General features: G+C 43.9%; 1 protein-coding gene across 2 annotated transcripts in view; it reads right to left on the bottom strand.

The window, feature by feature from the left end:
* DUSP8 (dual specificity phosphatase 8) overlaps nt 1-26,594 on the bottom strand; it is an 85,842-nt gene that overhangs the window by 34,120 nt on the left and 25,128 nt on the right. For both annotated transcript variants that reach the window (XM_081205335.1, XM_081205336.1), the window contains exon 3: nt 16,046-16,184. In XM_081205335.1, coding sequence (XP_081061461.1) covers nt 16,046-16,184 — 139 coding nt within the window. The remainder of the gene's footprint in view (nt 1-16,045; nt 16,185-26,594) is intronic.

The following is a 26,594-nucleotide window of genomic DNA, read 5'->3' as shown; positions in this document are numbered from 1 at the left end:
AAAAACAGTTTTCTTAAAAGGAAATAAATATTAACTGGGAACAGGCTCTTATGTTATACACACACCTCCTTTCTATTTGCAAGCACTGAATTATGACGTGACACAGTACTTTTGCCATTTTTGTATGTAGAAATTTGCTGAATGCCTCTCCTGTCCCCGCCCACCCCCAGCAGCCCCACACAATGAGTTTCTTGCTCTTGGTCCAATTGTTACAAAAGCTGTCTTGGCAGTGTGGGGGGAGGGAAGACAGTGGGTGGGAGTGCATTCCAAAGAATAATTATAGAATCAGGAAAACAAGTCTTCTGATGATGACATTGCTAAACAGAATGTTATAGAACACAGGCTTGGAATACAATTCACTCAGCCATGTGACCTGGCTCAGTCTCTCTCTCTGAATGAAGCACTCAGAAACATCTAAGATTCTGGCTGGTGATTACACTTCCACTGGGGCCACTTTGTACAGGAGTGAAGGACAGGCTAGCCCATGGGTAGGCAACCTAAGGCCCGGGGCCCGGATCCAGCCCAATCGCCTTCTAAATCTGGCCTGTAGATGGTCCGGGAATCAGCATGTTTTTACATGAGTAGAATGTGTCCTTTTATTTAAAATGCATCTCTGGGTTATTTGTGGGGCCTGCCTGGTGTTTTTACATGAGTAGAATGTGTCCTTTTATTTAAAATGCATCTCTGGGCTATTTGTGGGGCATAGAAGTTCATTCATACTTTTTTTCAAAATATAGTCTGCCCCCCCCCCCCCACAAGGTCTGAGGGACAGTGGACTGGCCCCCTGCTGAAAAGGTTTGCTGGCCCCTGGGCTAGCCCCTGACAGCAAACATAGCCACCATTCCCCTATCTTCTGTATGATGTTTCTAGAAGAAAAGAGAAAAGAAAAAACCAGGGAAGACATCCATCTTCCTGCTGCATCTCACCTTAATCCATTCCCTTTCCTTGAAGGGACTGATCAGGATGTGCTCACACAGGCACCCCTCTCTGAGTTGTTTCGGGAAGCATAAGAGGAAAGAGGGTGGGGGGAAGAGAGCAGAACTGGCAGATTGGGAGCTAACACAGTCTTTGTCAGAGCTTCAAGATTCTGCATGCAGGACCTGTAGTTTACAAGCTGTGTTTCAGGGGGCTAGACAGGACAGGCAAAGACAGGGGCTTTTCATGTGCTGTTTTGATACCTGACTGGTTAAGGCTTCCACTATGAAGCCACTGGCATTTACTGACATGTATGCATTTATAACCTCAAAGCATAACAAAATATTATGGAATTTCTAATCCAAATGAATAAAGGAATTATGAATGTAAACCTATAAGAAGTTCAAATCAATTTCCACGTAAAACTGGAGGTCACAATGACAACTCCCAACCACCGACTGACTGGAGAGAGTGTCCAAAAGAAAAGAAAAGAAAAGAAAAGAGAAAAGTATTTACAGCTCTCCAAAAAAGGAGGACAGCCTAGTGGGACTGGTGGTTTTTTTCCTTCTTCTTCCTTTTTTGGCATAAGGGTTTTCTACCGTTGTGGGTCCTGCCTTGAAAAGGCCACGCTACTAAGCCTTGAGCTTGCAGCATATTCCTGAGCTTACTTTAAGGGGGGGGCAGCAGGGGGAAAACACTAAAATCATAATTCTCTGTACAGAGCTGAAAATTAGTTCTTCTTCCAAGTTGCTGGGCAGACAGCGGCATTAGTACTACACATTTCACCTTTAGTTTTATTTAAAAGTAATTATATGCCACCATTTATATACTGCAATATCAGGGTGCTGTGCGGCAATGAAACATTTCACTTACACAAGCTTGTTCAAGACAAAGATAATCTATTGTTTGACTGTGAACAGATATGGGTATGCTTTGGAAGACTTTCTGTCTCTGCTTCAATGGACCAAAGGCCATACCTCCATGCCACTCTGACTAATGCCACTAGGTCCACATTAATCCCCATCACAGATGCCACATAACTGGCTGAATGGCGCCCACCCACGAGCAGAAATATACACCACAACTGAACAGCATAGGAGCACGATATGCTGTGTACATAAGGGGAAATTGTGCTGCTATGTCATTGATCTAAAAACAACAACCATTTTCTGAACTTGGTCGGGGGGAACCAAGCTGAACAGGACTATGAGGGAGGGTTTTGTACATGAGATCATGTAGATGCCCCATAAAAAGTGGGTAAACAAAGTATGGCAACACCACAGTACATGCCCAATGTGGAAGCAATCACCTGAACTTTCAGTATTAAACTAAAAGCCATCACCACCAACTATGATTCTTTGTAGATACTCAGTGATATTGAACAAGATCACTTGGAAGAATCTCTATTGGAATTTCAATGGAAAATAGAATTGTGCAAGTATCAGTACTGCTTGCATTGGGACAGTATTCCATTGTGTGTGTGTGTGTGTGTGTGTGTGTGTGTGTGTGTGTGTGTGTGTGACAGTCGCTAGGCAACTACAAATGATCAGTGTGTTGCTAACCCACTTTCCAGAAGTAAAGGCTGCATCTGTTACAGGTTATTTGACTCGATCTAATAAACCAGTTTGTACTAGGGGACCATTGAGGTTCCTGTTGAGATGAAGAGGCTAGTGAGCGCCTTTGGTTTGCTTCTGGCAAACTGCTTCATTAGCACTTCATTAACACCTGCTGTTAACAAGCTTTTAAGGAGGCTGCCGCCTAAGCAGACAGCAGCTGCAACCTCAGCTTCTGGGCCAACCCAAGAACATATTCCCATTCTCTTCCCCACCATTTATGCACAAACTACTGTTTCTATCTCAGTACAGTAAGTAGTCATGTCAATGATACACCACTCCTGTCCTGAGAGTTAACGTAAGTGTGAAACATGGATGCACAAAGGATAATTCCTTTAGAAAACTTAACTGATACCCTAATGGTCAAATCCGACAAACCCCTGAACTTTTATCTATTATCATACATTCGATAAAGTGGGATCTTGTTCATGAAAGCTTATGTCATAGGGAACGTTCACTATTTCACTATGCAAAACGTGCTTCACTGTTTTTGCTGGAAACTGATTTATTAGACAAATCCAAACCAAGCCTAGAAGTTTTCTTCTGTAAAATTTCCAATAATGCCTTGTGGCTCCCAAGTACAGTATTTACATGTTTTCAAAATATCTTTGTCCATGTTCCTGTAGTTTCCTTACAGGCCGGTCCTGTGGAAAATGTAGCGAACTGGAAATGCCAAATCCCTTAACAAACCATATCTAAAGGCATGATATAATCTGCCACCAAACATTAGCTAGAATGGAATTCAGTGCAGAGAACATGGATTGGCAGCATATTAAAACAAGATGGAATTAAATTAGGATGCCAAGTTTCAAAGCTCTCCCTTTCTGCACAGTCAGCCACCATATTTGGACTCACAACACAATGCTCTCCAGCATTAATGGGGTACTAAGTGCCACCTCCTCAATCACTTGCCTTGAAAGTATCTTATCCATTAAGACTGATACACAACATGTATCACTGCCCTAAAGCATGATGGCTGCAAGGAAGATCAAAAGCTGGACATACAAGTTAGCCAATTAAGCAGTGCATGAAAAAGAAACACCAACATCTCAAGTCAACACAATGACTCTGCCAGTTGAAAGAGCAGTTTATCAAGTTTGTGTTGGCAGCTTTACTAAGATTTAATTAAAAAGTTGCAGTTAAAAAACCCCCAAACCCTGTCTATACCTCTTTCACTGTCACATTCTACTTATTGCTGGCCCAAGATAAGATAAAAGCTTAGATGTTCAGTTATCATGTATACAGCAGCAATGGACCACTTCACAGTGCTAAACTTTTTTTAAAAAAACAAACTTTCCAAGTATCTGAAAAGTGAATGGTTTTGAAAAAGCTTTTTTTTTGTTTTGTTTCTTTTTAAAGAACATCTCAAACAGTATAGTTTGATGCAGTGGATAGTTGTTTTGCTATCTTTATGTGCTGCCATGTGATCAACAATTAGTACGTCTTTTGAAAGCTGTACAGTAGTACCTCGGGTTAAGAACTTAATTCGTTCCGGAGGTCCATTCTTAACCTGAAACTGTTCTTAACCTGAGGTACCACTTTAGCTAATGGGGCCTCCCGCTGCCACTGCACGATTTCTGTTCTCATCCTGAAGTAAAGTTCTTAACCTGCGGTACTATTTCTGGGTTAGCAGAGCCTGTAACCTGAAGCGTCTGTAACCTGAAGCATCTGTAACCCAAGGTACCACTGTATCAGAATTACAGGCCTTTCCCACTGATAACTTTCTGCTCTAAGCATCTGACCCTTCTCTTCTGTTTTACTTTTTAGTGCTTAGCCAATTTCTAACCCATTACTAAACTTTTAGATCTTACCTCTATGATACTTACCTTTTTTAATAGACTCCAGAGAATGACATCTATAGGCCCATTTAGGAAGTTCAAATAAACTATATACGTCTATGCTACTGGTTTGACCATTTCCTTTGCACATACTTGTAAATATTGGGGCCCTGTTTTGCTTCATTTACCAGGCACCATTAAACAACCCCACATAAACAAATGGGGGGGAAATTAAATGGGCCGACACAAATATTGGCTCCTGACTTGTCAGGTGAATATAGAAGTATTTCTTCACAGCTGCTAATGTTCTTTCAACCCTTCCTGATATATATATCCCACAGGAGGTAAAGAAAATAAACGGATCTACTGAGTTTGGGGAAATAGGAGTGGAGGAAAAATGGGCATGTATGATATGCCTCTGAAAGACGCAGGCTCTCCATAGCACTGCAGGTTTGCAAGTGGTCTGGGAGTATGGCCAGACCTGTCAAAGGCAATGTGTTTGCTGAAGAGCTGGGGGATGGAGAGATCACTCATCAATTATTACCATGCCACATTCTTTCCAAATCATGAGTGTTAAATGGGTGCTCTAAATTTAGAAAAAAAGAGGGATGGAAAAATCTAAACATTCTTCACAGAACTGGTACAAGCTCTAGAGTGGGGAAGAAGATGAGCTCACATGTATACCCGGCCAGATGAAAAGCTACTGGCTTGAGAAAAGGTACAAAAGGCTTTAGCACAGCTTGGTGACCAAGAGTGTGGGTGTGGGAGGGACTCAGTCAGAGCTTCAGAAGTAGCTCATTCAGTTGCAAAATATTGAATTCTTTATAACCTATGTCTTGAACTGTTGTGAACTATTCATCCTGCACTCAAATGCAGGCTGAATTTAGCCCTCTATTTTATTTTACTTCAAAGTCTAATTCCACACAACTCTTAGTGTTAACTGTTTTATTTTTCTAGGCTGTGCACACATCCACTTCTCTTGTGAATGGCCTTAGGCTTCTCACATGAATTGCCCTAGGTTACTCCTCATGTGCCTGCAGTGAACCCTCCCATGAGAAAGATGTGGCTATTCCACACTCCCAGGCTGCTTCTATGAAAGCATAAAGGATGCTGCACTTGAAAAACCAACCGTCAGAACCACCTCATCAGTTCTGTGATGCAGAACCAGGCAGGATTTGTGCATTTTAGTCCTAAGTAGGCTACCACCAAATTATGCTCCCTAATTTTCAAGCAAGAGCTACTTCAGAGCTATGGGAAACTGAGAGCAGAGTCTTACTTTCAGCAAGTCCTTTGGTCTCCACCAAGCCAGGGCCCAATCTGTAACTTTCCCCATCAGACAGATTCAGCACCCACAACCTTGTCTTGTATATTCAGGGCAAAGCTGAGGATCTGGTTTGCTTGCTTCAGGATAACACAGAAAGAGGCCTCTAGTTGGAAATTAGGGTTTGTTTGTTTTTAAATAACAGGCCTTCTGGGCCACCACCTGAGGTGAATACATCTGACTTAGCACTGACCAACTGTGAGGAAGTATAACTAAGTCCTATAGAGATACATCATGTGTTGTTAGTTTCATTTATCATTAGGGTCAGGTACTACTGTGGGCAACAGCACACACACTATTTGGAGCATCTTTCAAGCTAGTGTGACATGATAATGCTAATGGTTCTACTGTTAGTAAGTGCGCTGGTCATGGGAATAGCCAAGGGGGGGGATAGGGGGACAGCTGCCCCCTAAATCAATTCAAATCAATACAAATATGAGGTTCTGCTCCCACACAAAAATCCTGGCTATGCCCATGGTGCTGGCCCTCATCATGGTACACCCCAGCTCATAGCACCCATTTTTTGTTAGAGGAGGAAACAAGGGAAAACACTGCTGCCAACTGTCTCAAAAGAGCTACTTGACTCAGACTTTAAATAACCAATTCCATAAACTGTTTCAAGCACCAGTGACGTAAGTTGTGATTTGTGCCATTGATGCTGAAGCACGATCCTATTCTTGACTAGCTCTGCCCCACCCTCCCCAGGAAATCTGTCTCTCCCATTCCTATTAGCAATCAAACAATGCACGCCTGGTCCTCTCTCCAGAGCGGTGTAGGTGGCCCCTGCCAAGCTGCACAGAAGCACCAAAGGCAGCTGCGGTGTCAGCACTTGGGTCCGGCACATGCCAACTCTTCACCACCCCTGTAAGCAAACATAAAAGGGGAAAGAGGCTGGTGAGGGCTCCCTTGCCTCCTCCAGCCCAACACCATCCTTGCTGACAGCATGAACTTAAGAGGACTTTCAGGCAACATGCTTGATAAGCCAATTATAATAAAAGCACAGAGGTGTTGAGGGAGGGGCTGCAGATGTTGCTCTGGAATCAGCAGAGGTTAAAGAACAGTCAGGCTCCTGCAGGAATAGCAGCGCTGGGAGGGAGAGGGGGTACGTAATGCAGAAAAAATGTTGGCTCCATTCACTTTTTCACTGCTTTTTGTGACGTCAGGAAATCCATCTAAATCAACAGGCTTGCTCCTCCTGCAAAGGGTGGGCAGCAGGCAGGGCTGTTTACACGTACTTGCAAAGCAGTACTGGCAACCTACCTACTGCCTGAGAAATGATGAAGAAGAACTCTCCTCCTCCTTCCCATCTCCCATCCTCCCACTTATACCTGCTTGCTGAGAGCTGGGGCTGCAGGAGGAATCCCTTCTACCCCATGTCAATCCTCTGGCACTATGAGCTGCTATATTCCCTGCAGGTAACATTGGCACCAAGTCGCTACATGCAGAGGTATGAGGTATGATAAAAGCATTATGAAAGACAGCAAAGCAGAGCCATACAGCAGGTGTGTGTGCCCAAGGCATCCCAAAAAGCAAGCAAGCAACACCATCAAGGGTAAGACAGCCTGGAGTCCTAGCCCTGCTGACTGTGGAGCTGTAGCAGTGATTGAACTCTTGCTACAAGTGGGGAATTCTCACTGCAGCAAGCTCACCCGGTTGCATAAGCCAATAGATTTTAATGGCTGTCAGCGGCAGGGAAATTCCAAATGGGGTTTCTGAGGCCAGTGGGAGTGCTTTGTATCCTTACCACAAGATATCAAGGGTAAAAGAGGATACTGCTGCTTACCAGCAGCCTTTCTGCTGGTTTTCTATATAGGTATGAAGACTAGTCTATCTGAAACAGATCTTTATCTATGGGCTTAACCATCTGGGCTTTGGATATTGCTTCTTGCCGTTGAAAACATAGTCACATTTGCACATATTCATCTGATTAATGAGATTTTTAAATAAAAAAAGTTACCTAGAAGATTTTAAAAACACAATTTTGGCTCAGATGTTTTCTTTCATTTTTTGTGCCCTAGAAGAAATGCTAGCACAAAGATTCTTAAAGGCCTCCTCCTCCTCCTCTTTCTACTGAGATATGACTTCCCAATAAAAGTACCAAACACAGGTATAGCCCATCCAGTATGAAGGAAGCACCCATCAATGCATGCTATGGCCCTCTTCTGACCAACATGGCTACCTACCTGAATTTAAAACATAAGTGAGCAATGGTCAGGCACAAACTGGGTCTCTCCTGACATGTATGTATGGAAACTGCATGCCTGAAAAATGCATGGATGCTGCCTTCATATCCAATTGTCCCTACATGCATTCATCATGGGGGCACCCATACCAGAATACAACAAAATCAGTTATGAGATGATGATGGTGATGATGATGATGATCTTACTGATGTAGTCATGATTACACTATATTGACATTATTGGTACTACCTGGCAGACAAGTTGTTTAAACAGGTTTCCTATAAGTCCCACTGAATTTGGTGGGCTGAATTGTGGGTGCTTTCAGAACAATCCTATGCATGATTACTTGGGTGTAAGTGCAGGTACTGGATGTTACTTCCCTCACTGTGAAGTTTTCTACAATCCTCCCACATTTCTCATACCAGAGAAGTAAGCTCCCTTCCTGTGTCCCTGCTCATGTAATTAAATTACTTGAGAGGGAGAACAGGGCCACACCAGCAGACTACACATCCTTGCATTGGGACAACACCCATTCACCAGGAAAATGTTTGCAACCAGCAAGCCTGCCAAATGCATGTGGGCTCTCCCTGTCATCTGGAACCCTGATTACATAAGAGGAAAACACCTGGAGGAGGTGATGGATTACCCCAGGGATAAGCAAACTTTTTCGGCAGGGGGCAGGTCCACTGTCCCTCAGACCTTGTGGGGGGCCTGACTATATATATATATATGGGGGGGGGGGGAGAATGAATTCCAAATAACAGAGAGATGCATTTTAAATAAAAGCACACATTCTACTCATGTAAAAACACGCTGATTCCCGGACCGTCTGCAGGCCAGATTTAGAAGGCGATTGGGCCGGATCCAGCCCCTGGGCCTTAGTATGCCTACCCATGGATTACCCCTATGTATGCCAATTGTAGCATTTAATGGCTGTTCAATTGAAATTTTAATAACTGAATCCATTACAGTTTCAACAGATTCCATGAAATATTCCCCTTATATCCACTTCTCAATGTAAGACATGCTCACTCTCTTGAAACATAAAATGTTAGAAAACAGGACCACAGAAAAACAATACATTTGCACAGGAAAACTTCTGTAAAGAAACAAATGTGAAGAATATAAACCTTTCCTGGTAGTCATGGATGTATGTTACAATGTTATATCTTAAAATAGATGTTTGCATGTTTGGGCAGGTATACCTTTGGAAATTGACACCAAAGTAAGCTTCAGACCACCCAGGCATTGAACCATTTAGTCTAAATTAATAGCCTGTACATTAGACCAAAGAGGAAATTTTTTGTGTGTGCGTGTTAGAAATCTGCTCTGCCTTCCTCTTTTAAGTTTTCAGCAGCCTTTTTCTTATTTTGAGTCATGCTTTCCACATAAAACTCAGCAGCCGTGACCCAGTGTTCTACATTTCAGTTCCTCTCCTCCACCCAGCACATTAGTGGTCTGTGTTTGACATTAGTGAATTGGCGGGCTCCAGGGCATGCAGTTCATGACGCCACAGCAAAAACACACATAAGAATCTTTGCCAAAACCTCAGGAAGGAAATTACCAGCAACTTCTGGGAATGGGCTCACTCCCCTCCCTGAATGTAATGGGGTGGGTGTGCATGCACACTCCTGAGAAACCGAATATATGTGCAAGTTGGGATATGTGAATGTAAAACAGAAACGTATATGGAGTCTGATAAGCCACTTTTTCTTCAATGGCAAAAGTTCTGCAAAATACACAAAGGATTGTATTGGAGAACGCTGAGAGAACATTTACAAGACACTTATACTGATTTTTTAGTTTAAAAATGAGGTTTTTTATCATGCTTATTCTTTAAGGAGCTCAAGGCAGCTCATTTTATCCTCATAATTCTGCCGTGTGCTTGATTAAGCATTGAACCTGTTAATCCCAAATCCAAGCCCAACATCCAACCCCTTACACTGGGGTCAGGTGGATGGAATTAGATCAGGATCTCCTGGCATATTTTCAGTTAGATTGTCAAAGGTTTCTGACTCTCAAATGTTTAACAGTGTTAATAGCAAAACTGCATATCTTCTGCTGTTAAACTGGGTTGTTAGAATCCTGTCTCAGTAATAACTCAGATGTAGGTAAGCTAATTTTGTATGCAAGTAACTGGCTTTGTCCCCAAGCCATCATTTTGCATTTGTCTCTGTTCCCTTAAGCCGCTATTTTGCAGCTTGCTCTGCGTGGAGGACCTCAGGGGTTGAGTAAAAATTAAATGATCCTGCAGGCCTCCTGCCTGTCCACACCTACAGGGGGAATGTGATAGTGGGTTGGTTTGCACATTAAACTAAGCCAAACCATGGCTTACCATGAACCCGCAAGCTGCCATAGAGATCCTGGCCACTGCGCTCCTCCCTCAGTTTGTCTCATCCAGACAAACAACAAGATGTAAACCCAAGAACAAACCTGGGTTACTGCTTGTGGCTTGGTTAACAAACTACCGTAAGTCAAACAGTACAAGGAGGCTGGGGGAAGAGTGCTCTGGCTACAGTCTTCTGTCCAGGAACCCATATGCTTGTGATAAGCCACGGTTTGGCCAGTCAGTGTACACAAAACTGAACTGGACAGACGCTACATAAGGCAGCTTCCTGTATTCCTAAACATACTGGGAGTGAGAATGGGCAGAGAGGGAAGGCAAACATGGTCAGGGACTGCAGGGACACGAGAGAGGATGAAGTTCACATACTGATTGGAAATAAACAGCTACAACTTGGGCAGCAAGACTCCAGGGTAAAAAGGCTGCTCTTTATTTGTAGTTGTGCCTAGGAGATACAGTAGTACCTCAGGTTACATACGCTTCAAGTTACATATGCTTCAGGTTACACACTCCACTAAGCCAGAAATAGTGCTTCAGGTTAAGAACTTTGCTTCAGGATGAGAACAGAAATCGGGCTCCGGTGGCACGGCGGCAGCAGCAGGAGGCCCCATTAGCTAAAGTGGTGCTTCAGATTAAGAACGGTTTCAGGTTAAGAACAGACCTCAAGAACGAATTAAGTACTTAAGTAACCCGAGGTACCACTGTGCTGAAATGTATGACCAGTGAGCTGTTTTACAGACTCTACTCCCAGGAAAGCAGAAGGGATTTCTGGGAGTTCAGGGTAAATTACAAATACTCTGGATGTGCTTGGCACAGCCCCACACCTTAAACAAGCTCACAGAAGACCCAGAATTATGTAATTTGTGCAGGGGCTGCTTGTCCTTGATTTATACCACAGTGACCTTGCAACCGTGGCACACAGTCTGCCGCCCACAAGTCCCGCCTTGCCTACATCCGTTCTCCTTCCATGGGGAATTGCTGTCATGTGGAAATTGTTCAGAGCACAGCAAATACACTTGGCTGAATCACCACCTTCCTCCTCTCCCCACTGCTTGTGTTCTGTAACAATCAAACCTAAGGCAGTGCAGGGCATGGGCAGCAGACTCTAAAGCCATCATTACAGATACTATCTTCCTAAGCTAGCGATTATTTTACGGCTATATACTGTAGCGAGTGTAAGCATCTTTAGCCAATATAACATCAGTGCTCTGCTATGCCAAATGCTGTTTGTTGCTGAGCAACAGTCTCTGCCCAGAAGGACTCCGGCACCAACAGATAAGACACTGACATTTGCATTCTCCATTTTATAGGTGTTGGACAAAAGATTATTCAACTTGTCAATAGCATACAGCAAGCTCATGGTAAGAACTATTCTCCAGAGATCAAATATACTCTTGGGAGCGGACTAAAATTCTGCAGTGAAGACACCCTGACTGTATTTCTGAGATTTTTATTCACATTGCTTCCAAGAGATTCTCCTTGCATCACATGCTTGTTTCTGTGATCCCACATCTAAAGAAATTCTACCCCCTCTCCGCACCTGTGACATTATCATCATCATCATCACCATCATCAAATGTGTACGCCACTTAAAGCAGTTATGCATTCAAGGCATCCAGATAAATGCAACATTTCACAAAACCACCATCATGGCACAAACCTGGTACTACAAGTGACATTTCTGGATGGACAAGTTTGTAAACAAACTATATAAACAAAGCAATATAAACAGCAGCTCTGTTCAATCTATGGTGGCAGTACACATTATAATGCAAGGGCTAAAACAGAAACATTTCACGTGCTATATTGTAACTAATTTGCTTGACTTTAATGCCAGACATAAATGTGGAAAAGTTAGCTGAACGGAGAAAGGACTTTAGTACAGTGGTGCCCCGCAAGACGAACGCCTCGCGAGACGAAAAACTCGCAAGACGAAAGGTTTTTTCGTTTTTGAGTTGCTTCGCAAGACGAATTTTCCTCTGGGCTTGCTTCGCAAAACGAAGCTTGCCCCCGCACCCCAGACCTCTTTTGAAGCAAGGGGCGGCGGGGAGAAGATCGCTTCTCCCCGTTGCCAGCCCCGCAATCTCCGGGGACAGAGGGGAAGGCGCGCGCGGACCCCTTTTGAACCAAGGGGCGGCAACGGAGAGAAGCGATCTTCTCCCCTCCGCCCCTTGCTTCAAAAGAGGGGACAGAGGGGAAGGCGCGCGCGCGCCTTCCCCTCTGTCCCCTCTTTTGAAGCAAGGGGCGGAGGGGAGAAGTGATTCTCCCCGCTGCCCCTTCCCTTGCTTTAAAACAGGTCCGGGGACAGAGGGGAAGGCCCGCGGCGCTTCCCCTCTGTCCCCGGACGGTCTCCATAGGAACGCATTGATTGATTTTCAATGCATTCCTATGGGAAAACGTGCTTCGCAAGACGAAAAACTCGCAAGAAGAAAAAACTTGTGGAACGAATTAATTTCGTCTTGCGAGGCACCACTGTACTGGGGTGTCTATTGCGGCACCCTGTGTATCAAGGCATGTGGCACTCTCAGACAGCCCCTTTGGCATCTGCCAGGGTTCCCTGTTCCTCCCAAATTTAATGATTTTAAAACTGAGATTGGGGGGCCTCTTTGGATAGTTGCTGTGGGTGCTTTCTGTTTTGGAGGGTGTTGATTGCTTGATTTCCTTATCTGTGTTTTATTTCCTTGGGGGGAGAACAGATGTTTTGCCTGTTATTTTCAAAGGGATTCTGAGCACCACAAGTTTTTCTTCTACAATTTGCACAGGGGGGATGAAAATTTTATTCTTGATATTGGAAGCTGCCCCCCGCCCATGTAAATTGCAGGCATGAGAGTCCCTGATCCAGTTTAGGACCATTGCATGAGGATGCATGTGTTAAAGCTCCCTAATTCCTATGCTAGGATCTGAACCCATATTGTAGTGGGGGGAGGGGGCAGGACGGCAGTCTTTGGAAAAAATAAGGGTTGCACTCAAAAGCAAGTTATGGAGTAAATGCCATGTGTCACTTGGCCCAGAGTGCTAGGTAACAATATAAGCAGCAGATCTGGCTCCCAGGGTTATGGAATGAATAAGTGGGTTTAATCTTCATCTGCCTTTTCCTTTCTTTGTCCACTTGGGAGATTTCATTCATTCACACGCCTTTCCTTTGGAGCTCACTAGCACTGTAACTGTAAGCACGCTGCAGAAAGCTATAATTAGAATATCATGCTTACTTAGCCACTTTACCATATGGGCTGTGGTTTGGGATAAGAGTCCCTCAGGGACCCTGATTCATTGCAACAAACCCCCCGCCGCCACCCTCCTTTTCCTCTTTCCGAATGAATCCATTGATTATTTTTTTAAAGTGTTCTGGAAAAGAGCCCTGCTCATTCATTCACTCTGTAAATACTCACAAGGTTAGTGGGGAAGATTTGTTGACTCCCTGAAATCCTACCTACTTTTCTACTTTGATTGTCCAGTTCTACAAACCCTGTTGGTTCCTAGTTTCATGGAAATGACGCCAAACAAGAGCCAAGATGCAAGATCTATGCCAGCAGTTATGGCACAGGTAAGAGGGAAAGGCACAGAAAGAAGAAAGCTTTGCAGTGGCACGACAATGCGCTCATGTTCAGTAAGCCTGGCTGCCACAGACTGGCTCAGGCTGATTCCTGCAGATGTGCAACACTCCCCTCTACTGGGCATAATGGGATTTGTAGAGCATTGATGCAGCAATCCTTCTGCCCACCCCCAGCACAGCATACAGAACTTTTCCATGCTAAGTGGAACAGGCCATTGGAATAGGTGTCTATAGTTTCTCCTGCTTCCTTCAGAACATATTATTCAACCAGTCCGTGGCCAAAATCAGGCAGCCTTCTCTTCCAATGGTGTTCCCCAATATTCAAAGGTGCACTACATCTGAACATGCGAGGTTCTATCTAGCCACCATGACTACTAGCCATTGATGGGCCTACGCTCTTATGCCTTTGACTTATACCCCTGTAAAGCTATTTACATCGCGACCATTGCAACATTTTGTAGCAGACAATTCTTCAGGCACATTAGGGTGTAAAAGCTCACAGAAGCAGAATATTTCTATTTATTGCTTGAATTAAAATTAAGAACTTATATTTTCACATTCCATAAAAATGCCAAACACCACACTTTTCCCCGCTACCTACATTATACATAATGGATTTCACGTTCCTAACTTAAGTTTGGTTGGATAAAAATGCTGTATATTTCCATTATTTTCCCCTCCCTCAATTTCCATTCCCCTCACCTCCAAAAACATTTTTCTCTCTAGGCTTTTATATTCCTGGATACGTTACATCTCTAAGTAGAGGAACAGATTACAAAACCCCAAAGGGTCATCATAACAATTAGCAACTGAATAAAAATCACAAGATAATCTTAATATATGGAACAAACCGTATCCTTAGAGTCCCTAACTGAGTCCACAACACATATCCATATTTAACATCAATTCCTGTCCAATATAAGAGGGCAAATGAGAAGTCCATGAATCTTGCTCTCACACTATAGCTTAACAGAGTTAAGCAAGGCAACTAGAGCTTGGGAATAAAGGTATATGGCAAAGAAGCCCTAGAAGGTACAATCATATTACTGCTTGAGTTTTGTAGGAACACGGTCTATTTTCTCCATCTGATACTTTAAGCTCAGTGGCATCATCAGGCACCCGCATCAGGCATCAGGCAGGATGCTCACTTTAAAGTCCCTTCCATGGGTCTAAAAGTTCCTGAATCCTAGCTGAATCCCTGCTCAAGGCAGTCAAGGTATCTAGTAGCATAGGAGTGGGAAGAATGTGGTCCTGTAGATGTTGTTGGACTGAATCCCATATTATTATTATTATTATTATTATTAGAATTAGAATTAGAATTTATATACCACCCTATACCCTGGGGTCTCAGGGCAATTCACAGAATAAAATCAAGATATAAAACCACAAAATACCTAATAAAAATAAAAACAACAACCCAATAGCACCCCCCCCAAAAAAAAACACATTTCAAAAGGGCATAGGATATAAATCAAATCAACCAAAGGCTTGGTTAAAAAAGAATGTTTTTGCCTGGCACTTAAAGGTGTATAATGAAAGCGCCAGGCGAGCCTCTCTGGGACAGCATTCCACAAATGGGAAGCCACTGCAGAGAAGGCCTGTTCTCATGTTGCCACCCTCTGGACCTCTCAAGGAAGAGGCACATGAAGAAGGGCCTCAGAAGATGATCTCAGCGACCAGGTAGGTTCATGTGGAAAGAGGCGGTCCTTGAGATATTGTGGTCCTGAGCCATTTAAGGCCTCAGCCAGCATGGCCAATGGTGGGATTTATAGTCCAGCAACATTTAGGGTCACAAGCTGCCTTCCCAAAATTATATCAGCATGCACATTCCACTTCAGATAATGTTACTGTTCCCGAAGAGGAGGGTTTACAAAACAAAAACAAAACAAAACTGTGATGTGGCTGCAGTAAAGCACTTTCAGGAATACAGGTTGCTATTTAGGCCACAAGGTACTCGAGACCTAGAAAGGTATTGCATTAAAGGCTTACCATTGATTCCTCTCTCACACTCTAGCATCCATCTTGATGCCATGACACATCATCCAACCCCTTGGTAAAGTTCCCTTCTTCGTAGCTGTGCAATTAAATTCAGAAGTGACACAAAAGATGGAGGGGGAAGCTATTCGACCCTCGGTCCACCAATGCAGCTCTATAAGTTACAGCAAACATCACATCTGGGGCTTGTGCCCAACATAAATCACATGGAAAGAACACTAAACGGCAAGACAGAGTAGTCTGTGGCTTTCTACCGCCGCTTTTTGTCCTCTGAAGTGCTTCTTTCCCATACACTTAACAGGCAAAATCTTGGCCTTTCACTATGGCTGCCACCAATTCCTACCTGTGAGGATGGAGACATTGTGGAAGCAGCTGTCCAGCTTGCCTAGGAGGATGGAGAGAAAACTGTCAGACGCCAGTCCACTGGCATCCCGTGTGCTCTGGTCATAGACCACCACATCTTGGTGGTCTTCTGCTTCTACCTGCAAGAGAAGTGCCACAAGAAGACAAACGTTATTCCATAACCCATAAATGTTAAATTGCTACAGCTTTCAAAACAAAAGAAAACTGAGTGGAACTCTTTACTGTCCCCACCCAGGGGGACAATGGTTTGCCCCACTCCTTTGTATGATCTCTCTTCATTTATAAATGCTTTGAAGGAAAGCAGGAGAGAGCAGGACTCGTGTGAGAAAGCTGTTGTTAGTGGTTGCAGAAAGAGTTAACAGAGTTTATTATTCTGGCATATGTAAAATACAGAAACTCTGTTATCCACCTATGCTAGCAAAGGGTGGTCAAGCCATGCCAGAATGTAGCAGGTAACACAGCTCCGAAAATGCACAAATTGTATTCAGGAACTGTACAGTACAGTGCACTGCTCAGTTATCTGAAGTTTGTGGAGGCCAGGAGAGGGAGAAGAGGTCCTCTCAGCACCTTCGCAGAACAAATAACACAAATGATAATGGATGTTTATAGCAGAAGTACTAACTCAGCCAATTTGTCATCAACCACCCCTGTCTCTGTGCTATTAGCATCCCATGCATTCAGCGATTATTTACAAAGCAACACTAAAATGTGTGCGCTGCTTTGCAAAATGAAAGTCAGATCCCTGCTAAGAAGCTTATAAACCAAAATTTGACAACAGAGGAGACAAAAAAGGAGGGTAAGAAAATGGAGGCAGCTCACAGCAGAAGAATATGCATTCATTTCGGTTACCAGTTTCCAAACGAGACAAGGACTAATGGCTAATGGGTACTTTGAAGGTTGGAGGAAGCTGGGCTAAGCCAGCAGCCTCACAGAAGAAGAGGAGTGATCTGGAGAAGTGGTGTCATATACGTGCTCTGGAGGAAATTTCAGGGAAGGAAGAAAAAGCAGAGGTTGTTTTGTTTTGTTTTTTAAAGGAATAGGAGCCATTTGCTGGACGAGGACAGGGAACTAATTATGGGCAGGGATACATCCACTATGAAGAACACAACCGCCACCACAAGGCTGAGGACTACTACAGATGTTAGCAATAAGCAGGAACAGATGAAGTACAAATGACCCACACTTTCTTTCACACTTCCTGCGAAGGTGTGAAGTGGGAATCTGCACACTGCATCTGTGGGGAGATACAGTAATTACAGATCTGTGTGGAGCTCACACTTCTCTCTCTGCAAAGAAGACGTGCAAATTCCCATTGCATATGTTTCAGACAAAGCATGAAAAGAGGCTTCCTCTCGACAGTGGGGTTTTTTTTTGGGGGGGGGGGGTCAAAGCCACTATGCTAACTCCACCCACCCAAACACAGAAATTAAAGCTGGACAACCAGGGTGGAAATGCGTACTCTTTCTCTTCACCCCACATTTTCATACTTCCATCCTGTACCACCCATTTCCTAACCATCCACCCCAATAGCAGTGGTATCGTTTCTGATGAATTGGGTGGGAGTTGTCAGGAAGCAGGGGGAATCAAGTGTTTGTGAGTGCCCTTAAAAGGGGACTAGGGTTAGACCTCAGCCTTCATCAGCTAAGCTAAGCCCCCTTTCAGAACAAGGGCAGAAAGCACACACCTCCTAAGGCAGCCTTTGCCAACCTGGTTCCGTCCAGGTGTTTTGACTGCAACTCCCAATGGCTGTGCTGGCTGGGAGTCACAGTACAAAACATCTGGAGGGCACTAGGTTAGCAAAGGCTGCAGGAAACACATCTACTCCCATTCCCAGAATCAGAATAAGCTGTTCTTTGCCATCTGGCCTGCAATCAGTTGTATTCTCTCAGATTCTAACAGGATTTCTCCATGGCACAAAATGCCATGTGGGGTGGGGGTGCATGCAGATTAGAGCAGAGAAGAATGTCGGAGGACGATTTCTCTAGCACAATTTTCTCTAAGTAAAAAAAAAAAAGGTGAAGGGCCGCTGGACAATTAAGTCCATTCAAAGGCGTCTATGGGGTGTGGCACTCATCTTGTTTCAGGCCGAGGGAGCTGCGGTGGGAAGGTAAACGATTTTCTCTACACCAGCACAAGGAAGCAGACCCAAGTCTGGAACTTTGTGCATGTGCAGAAAAGAAAGCATGAGGTTCACCGGGTTTGCGAGAATGTATCATTTGATCCCTGAGTAGGGACAAAAGGGGTTTCCCTCCGATGACAAGCCTCCGTGGCGTACCTAGGCCATGGCGGGAGCAGAGGCGGACAGTGCGAGGCACAGTCAGGGGCTGCCGTGCCTAATGAAAGGTTAATGCATTAAAGGCCGATAAAATCCTCACAGTGCCATGGCTCAGTGCATCCACTGAATAGGCTGATGGGTGGCATACGCCGGCCTTCTGAGCTGGCGGCCTTCCTCCCTCTGGCGCAAAGCACATCTATCATTCTGCTGTCAGAGAACAGCAGCTGTGGTGAAGCAAAGCCAGAGAGACAGACAGACAGACAGACGGACGGATAGAAAGAGAGAGGGCGCTAGCCAAATGGGGGAAAGGACTAAACAGCTCTTTCCATTACATTCCAGATAGTCTCTGAGTATGTGTTTGGTCAGCTTTGAAAGACACTTAAAATCAAGTTCGCTTTCATATGCAGCCATCCCGCTGTTCAGTGTATCAGACCAAGGAAGAGCTGTGGATAGCATACATGCCCTGGTAACAAACCAAAAGCACATACCTTCTCCTAAAGAATGCTGGGAATTGTAGTTTGCTGAGAACTCTGAGAATTCTTTGTTTCAGATTCCTAACTCAGGCCCTGAGGAGAGGGAGTTACTCTGGCACAAGCCTATGCACTCAAATAGACATGAAGCCAATCGGTGATTGCATCAGTAAATTTCTTTTTATAAAACCGTAGAACTTGTGTGCAAAGCAGGGGGGGGTCCCTAACCCTTTATCTCCCCCATCCCCACAGCTTCTATCCTAACCCTTTCCAGAGCTGCTATTAGCAAAAAAAAGGTGGGGAAACATACAGTCACAATACAGAGAAGTGTCATGGCTCAGTGATAGAGCATCTAGTTTATTTGCAGAAGTTTCTTGGCTCTATTTCTGGCATCTCTGGGTCAGGATGGGAGAGACTTCTGACTGCAGCTTTTAGGGCTTGCTGTAATGCTAATAACTCCAAATTTCCTTTCACTTCCTTTTTACCTTCAAATTCCTTTGCACTAGCCTAGTTAATTAGATGCATGAAAATAAGAAAACCTATCTGTGGATAGAAGCTAATGCTGCTTCTGTGCACAACTGGTTTTCAAGTGTCTGGCATGTCAGTGCCCATGCAGACTACCACTAGCCCAGATGGCAGAAAGAGTCCAGCCATGCAGTGCACGTCAGGTGTGCAATTGCCATGGGAACCGTACCACCCGTCCCTATATAAGACCACTTTTGTGAGAGTACTACAAGGATGCCCACTAAATGGATGGACATGGCTATATTAGATCCATTAATATCACTAGGTCTGGTTTAACACAGTTAGATGCAGCCTATGGAGCCCTTATGGCTGACCCTTTTTATGCCACACCAATCTCTCACATTTCTCCCTTTATACTAACAAATCCGGGGTGGGGAACAAAAGACTGTGTCCTCAAAAAGCTAGGGGAGGAATCCCTAGAGGTCACACCAGATTTTTGTTTAATTGCAGTCTCCTTCCTTGGAGGTTTCAAAGCAGAGGTTGGATGGCCATCTGTCATGTACGATCTAGTTGAGATTCCTGCATTGCAGGGGGTTGAACTAGATGGCCCTTGGGGAACCTTCCAAGTCTACGATTCTATGTTAGCCAGTTGAGAAGCTCATGCAAGCCTAAACAAGATGAACAAAAAGCTACATCCCACGCACCTTCCTCTGGACATAGAAGAGTGTGCAAAACCAACTTGCAAATCCACAGAGAAAACAGATTCTATTCCAAGTTGTTTTGAGTTCACTGGACCTGTTTAACCATGTGTAGTTGCCTGGCAACTTTCAACACATCCCTTGCTGATTGACTCGTGTCTGGCTGCCAGCATGAAACTTGAGGGATGCTATTGATGCTAATTTAGCCCTCAATTATGACTGTCAAAACAAACCACTATAAGAGAGTAGCATAAATAAATGCCAAGCATGTCATGCCTCACTAAATATTTCCAGTGGAAATGGATATTTGGTTTTGTCTGTAGTATCTGAAACTCAAGAGGGGTGGGAGTTAAGCAGCAGAAGGACTGTGGGACATTACGGCTGGAAAAGGAGAGGGAGAGAATTCCCATTTTTATGCTCTAATAGAGAGGTTCTCAGAAGAAGGGAGCCTGGTTCTTTGGCTGATCCTGCCTTCACCTGCACCTTCACACATATATACTCATGCCACATCTTTTATACTCACTGCCTGCCATTTCCCCTAGTACATATTCCGAAACCCTGTGATCAGAATCCAAAAGATACTGAGTGGCCCATTCCTATTTTAATTTCCCCTGCAACACGCACATTAACACCAATTCCAAAGCTTCAGCATGAATAACCTGCTAAGAAAATGCATGTGACATGCAGTGTTGCAACGATCATTTTGCACCTGAGAGGAATACTGAGAAATTGAGTTATTGATCTAGCTGAGAAGCACCAAAGGATACACTTCATTGGCCTTTCTGACTTAAAAAACAAACAAACAAAGAACAACAACAGTGTATTTCCTGGCTTGTATTGGAAAATTTAATGCAGGATGTGAATACAAGTGCCCTGCGATTTTTAAAAATAACAGCAGACATTTATTCTTGTGACATAACCTAAGCACATCTAGCATGGCAAGCAAAGTAATCCTTCCAGCCCTGGCCACAGGGGCAAAGGTGACAGGAGAGTCACTCATGCGCAGTGTGCACTGCTGCCACAGGTGGGAGGATTCGCTACCAGGACAGGGCTGTTAGCAGCGAAGGAAACAACAGCTTTGGAAGCAGAATTATCCCACAGTAGGATTTAGTGTTCCTTCCACATGGGGAGCTTTGTTTTGGGCATTACTGACGGGTTGCTGAGCAACGGCAGATGGATGCGACACGGTTTATATCTTATTAAAGTTATAAGGTTTCAGGCAATAGAAATCCCAGACAAGCACTGGCAGCACAGAAGCAAGCCACATCGAGTAAACATGGTATTGCCTGGACTGAGTTCAGAACTGGGGAATAGCGGGAAGGGGTGTGGATGTTTCAAATACATTTTGGCTAAACGGGATTGTGTTTCCTTCAACTATAAAAGTGTTGAGTGACGGCTGACATGGATCTATGTTTAAAAGCCTCAACTGTTAGTGCCTGCTTGCACAGGGTTCCCAAACCATTTCTTCATTTCTTTGCCCCCAGAATGCTTCCCTGACCAGACCTATGCAGTTTCCACTTGTCATAACCAAAGCCTTCTACCTTGTCTCCAGCTCAGGCTTCATCACCTACTACCTCGTCCCGACTTGTGAGAATGACAGAAGAGGCATGAAAAAGGGATAAGCTTCTAAACAAACTTATACCTGGGTTATACAATGCTGCATCATCGGCTGAATGAGCCCGTAGCATCAAAGCAAAACCTGCAATCAAATAATCAAGCTTAACTGCAGCGATATTGATTCTTCCTCATTCAAAAGGTTGCGATCCTAAGCACATTTGCAAGAAAATATAAATGCCATGGAAATCACCTTCCACATCAAGCGTGTTTCAAGCTGCAGAGTAACAAATCAATCCCTAAGTATAAACTGGTTTGCTACAATAAAAGGATCCTACCCCCCCTTTAGTGTTGCTAATGAAGGAACCCACACATGTGATCATGCAAATTTGCCAACCCAGTAGCAAGGGACACAGACTAAGAGTGACATTCAAAACTAGAGAAGTCTCCTGTATTGTTACTGTGTGTATGGAGGGGTCGTTGGGCAAAATGGCCTTAGCAAGCCATCTGCTTGAATGGGACCACCTCCTCTTAAAACCTCCTCTTAAAACCTCCTCTTAAAATCTTACTTGGCTACGAGTGATCGCCAAAGAAGAAGTGAATGCCCCATTCACTTGCCCTCCTTCTGTGGGCTCAACCTGCATATTGGTCCAGAGGGTGAGGTAGGCAGAGGATGCTGCTCCTAATCCTGTCCCAACCTGCTCATTCAGAGAGGGAAGGTGAAAAGTTAGCCATAGCAAGGAGGGGCAATACCAGGGCCAGAAGCTAGTGCCAGGCACATTGCAGAGGCCTTGGAATGAGCAACGGATTGCAGAGTCTTGATGCCAGCCTTGGCTACAGGGAAGGGCATATTTTCCCAATGCATTTTCCCCATCACATTACTGGAATGACAATTGCCGGGAGGTGGGACAACACACAGCACATTATCTTCCTTCTCTTAAACCATAAAGAAACAGGAGACCTTGTAGAGCCTGGAGCTGACAAGTCCAAGGCTGCAATCCTAAATCTCTAGTAAGTCACAATGAACTCACAGGAACCTGATCCTGGGAAAGCATGTCCACGTCTGGCCTGCGCGCATGTGTAAAAACATAACCTTCCTGTCTCACATACCAACCCAAATTATATAGGCCATACTGATCTCCTCTTACTCTTTCCATTCCCTACAGTTGCAAATTGGGAGGAGGGCCTGTCTTTATGGTCAGTACCTGACTGTTTTAGAAGCGATAATAAAATACTACTAGTACTAGATAAACATAATTTACCCAAAAGGGAGGAATTTGGGAGGACCTCTGGCTGCCTCCCAGCACACACACACACACACAATTTCAAATTCTGTCAGCAGGAAACCAAAAAGGAGGGCAGGAGCTTGTCAGGAAGAATAATGGGGTAGGACAATTGTGCCTATGATGTCACCCTTCCTGCCATCTGCTACTCAGCAGCAGCTCCACTCACCCCCTGCCCCCCTCCCCCATTAGAAACAAAAAGACCCCACATAATAACATGAGGGTAATTCACAACACTGCTGCCCTCCACGTGTCCATTCTCATCTCAGGAGAATTTGAACAAGCATCACCGGTTACAAAAGAAGGCCAAAACTCACAATTTAAATGTAATTGGTTTGGGGTTTTTTACTGTCCCAAAAATAGTGATCCTGGGTTGCAGGCGAGTGATCGAGGCATGTAGTAGGGATCTGCCCTGCTCTCAGATTCTTCTGACTCAATGCTTCACTCAATACTACCTGAACTAAGCTTAAGGAGGCTCCCATCGACCCACCAGAAGCCACACAAGGGACTGACTCAGTGGCTGCAAGTTAAAGGGAGAGGTTGCAACTTCATGAATGGTCTGGCAGTCCTCCAAAGTTTTTCCTCTCTGACCACAAGGACAGCAAACACATGTTCAATTAATAATGGGGTTTTTTTAAAAAAAAAAGCTAAAGAAGAACTAGTTGTATTTCATGCAGTTGTTACATGAGCAACTGAGAAGATAAGGGTGCAATAATCAACATCCTGAAAGGGATTTGCTTCTCTCTCTCTTTCTCTCTCTCTCTCTCTCTCTCTCTCTCAATCTCTCTCTCTCTCTCTCTCTCTCTGTGCTACCTCTGAACTTACCTCTAACAACAACTAAAGCCCCTTAGTCCCAGAACCCCAAAGGCTTACAGCTATAATTTACGAATGTCCTTTATTACAAGCATCTTGACAACATATAAGCTCTGTTTGGGCACTTACCCCTTGCGTGATTACAGCTGCATAAGGAGATCAAGGCTATGCTTCTGACTCTGTACCCTATCCTGGCTGAATGCCCTGACTGCTGTCCATGCACTGAGGGTAAGGAAAGGGGTGAACTCTATGCAGGGTGGCTCCCTAGAACCCTGATAGCACAGGGTTCTAGATCATGGGAGTGGGGGTGCCTATGTGTATAGAGCAGACTCCCCTCTTCTGATCTTTGGCCACTATGTGTGGACAGTGGGTGATGGTGAGGGTATGGCCAGGTTCAGGAGGCCAGCATAGGAGATGCAAGAGCCAGAGAGTAGCTGCACAGCATTTCTAGCTATGCAAAGCTATGCAAAGCTTCGCCATCCTGCACAGCTCCTAGTCTATGCTCATGACGAGAAGCAGCAGAACATGGAAAACAAGCAGTGCATGCAAATTTGCTAGATATGCATAATTTATTGCTGCTGCAGAATATTTTTTTTTACAACTGAACTTGGGTCACGTTGGCACGGAATCCTGTTCTGTGCATGTGAAGTTTATTTATTTATGTCACTTACATTTATATCCCACCTTTACTCCAAGGGGCTCGAGGTGGCATACATGGCATTCTCCCCTAGTTTCTCCTCACAACAACCCTGTGAGGTAGGCTAGGCTGAAAGACAGTGACTGACCCAAGGTCACCCAGTGAGCTTCATGGCCAGGTGACAACTTGAACCCTGGTCTCCCAAGTCCTATTTTAACCACTACACAACACTGGCTGTAAGTTGACAGTAAACTGGCCATAAAAAGGTAAAGGTAAAGGTACCCCTGACCGTAAGGTCCAGTTGAGACGACTCTGGAGTTGCGCTCCAATCTTGCTCTATAGGCCGAGGGAGCCAGCATTTGTATGCAGACAACTTCTGGGTCATGTGGCCAGCATGACTAAGCTGCTTCTGGCGAACCAGAGCAGCACACGGAAACGCCAGTTACCTTCCCGCCGGAGTGGTACCTATTTATCTACTTGCACTTTGACGTGCTTTCGAACTGCTAGGTTGGCAGGAGCAGGGACCGAGCAACAGGAGCTCACCCCGTCACGGGGATTCAAAACTGGTCATACTACTGTGAATAATGTGGTGTGTTTATATACCGAGTCCTACATAATATGTTTTATTAATTGTATAATTCTATGCAGACATACAAGTCAGTAGACCCCATTGAATACAATGATGCTTACTTCAGAGCAAATATGCAAACAATATGTTGTTAGAGGACCAGAACTGCTTTCCTTTAGACAGAGTTGCTATGTCCTTGACAGAAGGATACAGTGCCTAAATCAGATGTAATGTATATAGTAGTGTTTAATGTGGACTAGAGAGACTTGGGTTAAAATCCCTACTTAAGCTCTTGAAGAATGAAGTTCACTTGGTAAGTCTTGCCACTCTCAGCCTAACCCACCTTAGAGATTCATTGCAAGAACAACTTACATGGATAGCTCAATGCCTTTGCAGGAATGTGACAAATTAAACAAATCCTATAGCAGAAATCTCCACCTGGAATTGCCTCATTTCCCAAGAGAGACAATTAACTAGCACCCAAAATCTCACAAGGCATTCTTCCTTTGCTGTCAACTCTTCTCCAAATCTTGCGAAAACAAAAAAACCCAACCATGCAAAATTGCTCACCCCACTTTCAACAGATCACCAAACACCTAGAGCTAGGAACCTGCTGTTGTTACATGATTTACATCTTCAATGTACCTTCTCGTTAATGCCCTTTTGTTGAAATCAATGGAATTTAGGCGCAGGTTTCAGGTATCTTGACTGACTCCCATTGAAAGCAATGGTGAGTATTCCATTGAATATTTTTTTCATATGATGTATAATTACTTTGTAGAAGTCACTCTCACATGATATGATGACTGCCAGACAGCTTTAAAAAGGATTCAGAAAGGATAGGGCTAAGAGTCTCTGAAGCAGAGTAAATTATGTAAGAATAAGCAAAATAAGCAAATTTGTCAGATTGGGATAGTTTGTTCAGGCTGCAGAATTTATCTACGAATCAAACACTGTATACCCATATCTACACATGATGATTAACAATACAACAGATGCAGTACTATTATTTATATTGAGAAATCTAGCATGATGAATACAAAAGACCTGTGCAAGTTTTTGATTACATCATTTGAATCAATAAATGTTTTGTTCCTGTGAAAGTCACCATGAAAATTTCCCCCAGTTCCTTTACTGTTGTTGCATTTTAACTCCAGTTCTTTCCCCTATAGATATTCATATTTGCTATTTTAGTAGTTATATGAAATCAAAACCTGTAAACTGCAGCATTTGAAAACCATAAAGCAAAAACAGAAATATTTCTAAATTTAAAAAAAAATGCCTTTCAACTCAAGTTATTTTTTCTTAAACCATCTAATTAAAAATTTTAACTGGCAAAAATAATTTCTGGGGAGAAGATTTAGGGCCAAACTCTATAGATGAGATAGCCATCACACAGTTAGCAATTGTGTGAATGGATTTTTAAAAATAAATGGCAGCTTTGGGAGGCCCAATCTGGATCAGGGCACTGGCATGAGGTATAGGAGAGGTGTTGTTTAAATCAGGCCCCCTACTCCAACTCTTCACCTTTGGAGAGCAGGGAGAGAAGAAGCTTGCATTCATTCCACAATCACCAACTAATTGTCTGGGTGTTTGGGCCACCCTCCACTAAAAAATAAAAGCAAGATCAAACTTCTACACGTATGTAACCCAAAATCTGGCTCCCAAAGAGACCAGTTCTTCAACATGCATGAAGGATCTAAATGAAGAAATGTGTGTAACTTTGGCTTATCGTACCATTTTTTCTGCCTTTCTACAATGATCAC

The sequence above is a fragment of the Podarcis bocagei genome (assembly GCF_964188305.1).
Source record: "Podarcis bocagei genome assembly, chromosome: 1".
NCBI lineage: Eukaryota > Metazoa > Chordata > Lepidosauria > Squamata > Lacertidae > Podarcis > Podarcis bocagei.
Note: the sequence above shows the minus strand (reverse complement) of the source record. Positions and strands in the feature narration are given on the sequence as shown.